Here is a 6,407-nt window from a genome sequence, read left to right as displayed (position 1 = left end):
ATTAAAGAAACTTGGCTAGGATGTGGCCTACCATGAAAGACGCTCTGCAAAACCTGACTGAGCATAGGCTGGCATGCTTGTCATCCTAGCAATAGGAAACTGGAAGGAGAATCAAAAGTTCAAGGTCTTTGACTTCATAGGAAGTTTAAGCTAAGCATGAGCTATATGAGACTCTGCTTCAAATAAATAAATAAATAAATAAATAAATAAATAAATAAATAAATAAATAAAGCTTGGCATGGTGGCATACGCTTTTAATTCCAGCATTTTGGGAGACAGAGGCAGGTGGATCTTTGTACATTTGAAGCCAGAGTTCCAGGCTAGCCAAGAACAGTCCAAGACCCAATGCTACAGACTGCATCCCAGTTGTGTTCATTATTCTTATATAACGAACTTGGCATAAATTCTCAAGATGTCTTGAGAGATTATTACAAATCCTCAATGTTGCCTCTCATCTCCTCCTCTGTAGACTCTATTAGCTGTGCTTTTGTTTTGTTTTGATGTTTTTTAAGATGGTGTCTCTCTGTATGGCTCTGGCTGTCCTGAATCTCGCGGCTCACTTTGTAGGCCAGGCTGGCTTTGAACTCACGGAGATCTACCTACCACTACCTCCTGAGTGCTGACAGTAAAGGTATACATTACCACCACCTGGCATAGCTGTGATTTTTTTTTTTAAATCACAGTTAACAGTGCTCTTGGCTTTGCTTTGTTTGTTTGTTTAATGCTATTTTTTAGTTGTTTGTTTAATGCTATTTTTTAGTGAGCCCACATTTGACAGGAGAACAAGAGGCTATAACTGCTTTTCTTCAGTGAAGAAGGTCATGGGGAGAGACTGGATGCAAAATGGTAAAGACTGTAAAAGGGGAGAAGTAATAGAGAAGAGACAGAAAGAAATGTTTGTGCTTATCAGAGGTAACTTTAGGTATGGCCTTTACCTGAGGGCTTTTGCTATTCTCTATGGAAGCAGGCTAACTTTACAAGGCATTAATAAATATCATTAGGAAATGTGACATGGCAGGAAAAGCAATCAGCTAAGTTGTTTCTGGTAAAAAGGACTGTGATTCTGGCTCTGCAAAAAAAAAAAAAAAAATCTAGCAGCATAAATTTTACAGGATCTAACAATGGGCATGGGCATATAGTCTGCCAATTTGAATGTAAGTTGGAAAAAGGGAAGTGAGAGGGAAAAGCAGGATACAAGCCATACAAAGACAAGTGGTATGTGAGTTTTCACAGGACAACAGAGTTGAAGACTCTGGGCCAGTAAGCTCTAATCCCCACTACATGAAATTCTCTAATGTGATCAGGTGCAAAAAAAAAAAAAAAAAAAGGCAGTAGCTAGGGCCTACCAATAGCCAATTCAGGTGCCATCTGAGACTTAGAGGAGAAAGCAGCAGCACACTCACATACGCAGCAACAGAAGTGTTTCCAAAAATACTGGATGACAAACAGCACAGGCTAAAGCTAACAAAATGAGAAATTTAACAGGAGCTCTTACAGTCCTACAGTAGGGTTTTACAAAAAATATATCACTCAGTTAACCACTCAGTTAACAGTGATGGTGCAGGAATACATTTCTAGCATTCCATAAACTGGGCTTGGTGGCAGAAACTTGTGCTTTCAACACTTGGGAAGCTAAGATGGGGGGATAATGAGTTCAAAACTAGCCTGGGCTGCATAGTGAGATACTGTCTCAAAAACAAAACCAGGGCTGTGTTTGACTAGCAAGCACAATGTTCTAGAGTCAAGCCCTAGATCTGCTAAACAAAACAAGGAATGTCATTCTAGGATATATAGTGAGTCCAATTATAATGTAAAAGGTATAACTATATTAGCTATTACTGGAAAGTTGGTCACAGAGAATGTCAAAAGACATCAAAATTAGGTTCATTGGGAGAAGTTAAGCCCATTTTAAGGCCATACATTACAAATAGACAATAATATGACCTTGTTCTGCTACATCATGAAGTGGCTGAGGCTCATTAACATGAGGGGGGAAAGATGCAGAAAGCCAGGAGGGAGAAATGAGAGACACTGTAAAACAAGAATGCAGCCAGCAAGATGGCTTGGTGGGTAAAGGCACTTGCTGCCTTGCCTGATAAACTGAGTTTGATCTCTAGGACACACACGGTGAAAGGGAAAAAAATCTAACTTCTGCCAAGTTGTTTTCTCTGACCTTTTCATGTGCCCGTGCCCATATACACAATAAATCAATATAATGTAATGAATAAACAAAGCAAATAAACATATAGCAAAATGAGAACTTCACCACAGAATATGAGTGCTAAGACAATATCATAATTAACCTTTAGAAGAGGAATCCTTTAAATTAACAAATGTCAAATATTTATTTGTTGGGTGAGAGCCTTAGTTGAACAGCTTGAGAAATTGTCAGAGTTCTAGAGTGGACATTAGCACTAAGCAAAAATACTGAAGTGCAAATATCTCATGTAGTATTTATGGCAATATAATGTTAAGTGCTGTTTAAAGGCAACTAATTTTTTTCTTGTGATATATGTTCTTTGACCATAAGGAAAAGTAAAGGGACAAAATATTTGGTCTTATGGAGAAATTCTATCTAATTTTCACATTGAAAAATATATTTGCATTATAAATTATTGTACTATTTTGAAGAGTTTGTATCACAAAAATCATTTAAACTCTCATCATTCCCCGTCTCTTAAGAGTTTAGAAGAATATTTAACATTTTGTATCTTCTCCTAAGAAATTCTATTTCAAGAATCCAAACAAAAAAATCTGAGTCTCCTCTAGTCATATGGCTGCATAGTTGGGGCCTCTGATCAGCTTGTGATATTTGTGAGCAAGGTCTACAGCCCTTCGTCCTTGTTGAAAGGGGAAAGACCACAAAATTGAATTCCAATGATTTCCCATTTTTTTAACTCCATGAAAAATATAATTTACTTCTTCTTTGGTAAAGTTTTTACGAATTCTTCTTTTTTCTGTAATGAATGGAAATTGTAGAACATATTAATACTTGCTGAAATAAGACATCTTCTTAAGACTCAAATAAATGTATAACTTATTCTATAGATATAAACTACAGAATGAGACAATTTGATGCCAGAGATGCTTTTCAAATGGAAATTTACTTCAGTTTAAAAGATCATTAAGTGATGCGCTACCACTGTTGACTTCTTTCATATTATAACTTAATCCACTGAAATAATATCCACATCTATCAATCAAAAAGCAAGTTTATAAACATTAGATTTTAATGCAGCATTCTGTGAGGATGGTTAACAAAGAGCTTACCTATCATACAGATACAGTATTTTCAAAGGCTTCATAACTTCACAGAATAGCAAATACCAACATTTGTTATTTTGAATACCAGTTTTCTTTTGTTTTTTTGTTTTGTTTGTTTTGAGACAGGGTTCTCTGTGTAACAGCCCTAGCTGTCCTGGAACTAGCTCTGTAGAACAGGCTGGGATTAAAGGTGTGCATCACCAGCATCCAGCCCAGTTTTCATTGTATTGAAGACTAAGAGTCTTTTGAAGTTCACTTAAAAAAAAAAAAACCCCACAAAAGCCACATGTACCATCTATAGGGGTACTCAGCTTATCAAAATATAAAAGCAAAACAGGTCACATAATGGAAAAAGAAGTTTGTAGGTTTTCTTTTCTTTTCTCTTTTTTTCTTTTTCTGAGACAGGCTTGTCCTATGTAGCACGGGCTTGCCTCAAACTCACTATGTAGTCCATGCTGGTGTGGAACTCGGAATCTTCTTGCCTTAACCGCTGGAATGCTAGTATTACAGGTATATTCCTCCAAACTTGGAAGTTTTCGACTATCTGGTTTTAGATGAATAGCTTCTATAACAGAAAGAATACACAGTTGGCAGACAGTTATTTCAATTATCTTCTGGTGACTATCATGAGGAAACAGTTTCATTATTTGTGTGTGTGTGTGTGTGTGTGTGTGTGCGTGTGCGTGTGTGTGTGTGAATGATATGTCATGACATATATGTGTAGATCAGAGAACAACTTTGTGGAGTCAATTCTTTTCTTCCACTCTGATATGGGTTCTGAGGATCAAGTTTAGGCCATCAGGCTTAGTTGCAAGCACTTCTACTGCTGGTCTAACTCTCCAGTCCCAGTTTCCTTCAACTTTGGAGTTCACTGATACCTTGTGTGGCACTGTAGACAGATGCCAGAAAGACGTATTTAGCATTTCTGTTTGAGGCTGCTACTTACTTTAGAAGGAATGGATGTATCAAATTGGACCCTTACAAGCCAACACTGCTGACCATTTGTCTACCTTCCTAAGGTAAGTGCAATGGTTTAGAACATCTTCCCAGCAGACGCTGAGAAGTCATTATTATTATTTAGTAGTTAGTATTTAAAATGCTAACTCGCCCATGAAGGGCGAGGCATCTGAATGGCTTAGTTACCACTGTAACCCAGGCTCAGAACATATCTCAGACATTGTAGACAATCAACAATATTTATTAAGAGAAAAAGTTACTATTGATAAAACTGTTTCAAAACTTTTAAGTAAAGTTACTCCTTAGTCTGGAGATTGCTGGAAAACTGTTGTTACCCAAGTTTCTTTAAAGCTTCACTTGGTAAATGACTTGATCTCCTTATAATTAGGACTGGGTAAGTTATAACTTTTAGGATACTGAGGCCTTAAAGTGGTTCACATAAAGCACCCGACCCCCCATTTCCACTAAGCCTGCCATTTCCCTTACGAATTCTAAAGCAGAGGACTGGGTAATTTTGAAAAAGGCACTGTAGTTCAAGGATTCACTCTATGGCCATTTGAATGCAATTTTAAAACATTATTATTACTACTATTATTATTAAATTATTAGGTTTCTAGAAAGCCTTGCTATATAGCTCACAATTGCCTCAAACTTGTAAGCTGTCTGCTTTATTTCTTGGATTAGGGACACGAGTCACATACCCAGCCTTAATGCTATTCTTAATATCCACTGTATGTTACAAAAGAAAATGAGAAAAAGGGCTTAATTCCAGAAATACTTAATTCTTTCACCATAGCAAGCCATCCTAAAAAGAGCTTTGGGGCAGATTCAATGCTTACATGGTACATTGCCCTTCCTCAAAAATGATAGGCTTAAAACTTAGTATATCTGAGTATAAACTACAGTTACAAGAAGGGTAATGAGACACCTAATATATAAGGGAAATGAATCAAGAAGAATAATAAACTGATCACATACTAAATATTCCTGGCTTGATTTAAAAGAGAGATTATATGGGGGAATGTTCTTCTGTATATATGTTTCTCTTATTGGTTGATGAATAAAACACTGTTTAGCCTAAAGAGGTAGGAAGATAGGTGGGGCTAGGAGATAAGAATTCTGGGAAAGGTAGGCAGAGGGGCATCACAGAGAGATGCTATGTAGAGCCTGGGAGGACAGGACACACCAGGCGTTCTCTGGTAAAATAAGGCCATGTAGAAATACATAGATTAGTAGTTATGGGTTAATAATTAAGAGAGAGCTAACCAATAAAAAGCCCTAGATATCGGCCACCAGTTTTATAACTAATATAACATCCATCCGTATGTTTACTTGTGGCTCAAGGGCTGGACCTCTTATGACAAATTCCAGCAACAAAATTAAGCTGCATTCCTTTAATTCCAGCACTTGGGAGGCAGAGGCAGGTGGATCTCTGTGAGTTTGAGGTCAACCTAGCCTACACAACATGTTCCAGGACAGCCAGGACTACACAGACAGAGAAACCCTGTCTCAGAAAGAGAGAGAGAGAGATTAAGTCAAATGAATACTTCTTCAAAATACTCTTGTAAGTTCTAAAAAAGCAGGCCAAATTATTATAACTGCTTATCAACATAATTAGAGGAAATAGTATTATAAAACAACTAACATCAAATGTTTAATAAATGTCAGGACTTGAGAAGTGTCAGAGTGGTTAAGAGGTACAGGGTTCAATACCCAGTACCAACATGGTGGCCAGCAACCCTCTACAACTCCAGTTCCAGGGGACCTGATGTCTCCTCTGGCCTCCATGAGCACTGCATGTACATGGTGCACATACATACATGCAAGGAAGCATTCACATGAGTAAAATAAATACAATCTATAAAACCAGTTAAAGATAAGTAAATAAAAGGAATGTTTGTTTCCTAGAGCTCTTTCCCAGGTGGTGGCAGGCAGCAAGTAAACAAACTGCATAAAGGGAGGAAGAGGTGTCTCTTTTCAATAGGTATACAAGCCAAGCCTTATCATGTCATGTAATTATGGAGAACAGTCATTCAGATGTTCTCTTCTTTTTAGGAATATGTAGAATGAAAGCAAATTTAAAAATTAAATATATTTACTTCGTCCTTCAGAGGCAATAGATTCTTTACTAAGTTGTCTTCTACGGGGGGTCAGCAAAATTTCTGAAAAATATAAAAAAACATTTA

General features: G+C 37.1%; 1 protein-coding gene across 1 annotated transcript in view; it reads right to left on the bottom strand.

The window, feature by feature from the left end:
• Window positions 1-2,616: 2,616 nt before the first annotated feature.
• Terb1 (telomere repeat binding bouquet formation protein 1) overlaps window positions 2,617-6,407 on the bottom strand; it is a 53,254-nt gene continuing 49,463 nt past the window's right edge. Inside the window, exons 17-19 of the mRNA XM_051201522.1 lie at window positions 6,321-6,383; window positions 3,707-3,829; window positions 2,617-2,957 (exon numbers count right to left, since the gene is read on the bottom strand). Coding sequence (XP_051057479.1) covers window positions 2,770-2,957; window positions 3,707-3,829; window positions 6,321-6,383 — 374 coding nt within the window. The 3' untranslated portion in view covers window positions 2,617-2,769. The remainder of the gene's footprint in view (window positions 2,958-3,706; window positions 3,830-6,320; window positions 6,384-6,407) is intronic.

This window comes from Phodopus roborovskii, unplaced genomic scaffold (genome assembly GCF_943737965.1).
Source record: "Phodopus roborovskii unplaced genomic scaffold, PHOROB, whole genome shotgun sequence".
NCBI classification, from domain to species: Eukaryota; Metazoa; Chordata; class Mammalia; order Rodentia; family Cricetidae; genus Phodopus; species Phodopus roborovskii.
This window is presented reverse-complemented; position numbering and strand designations above follow the sequence as displayed.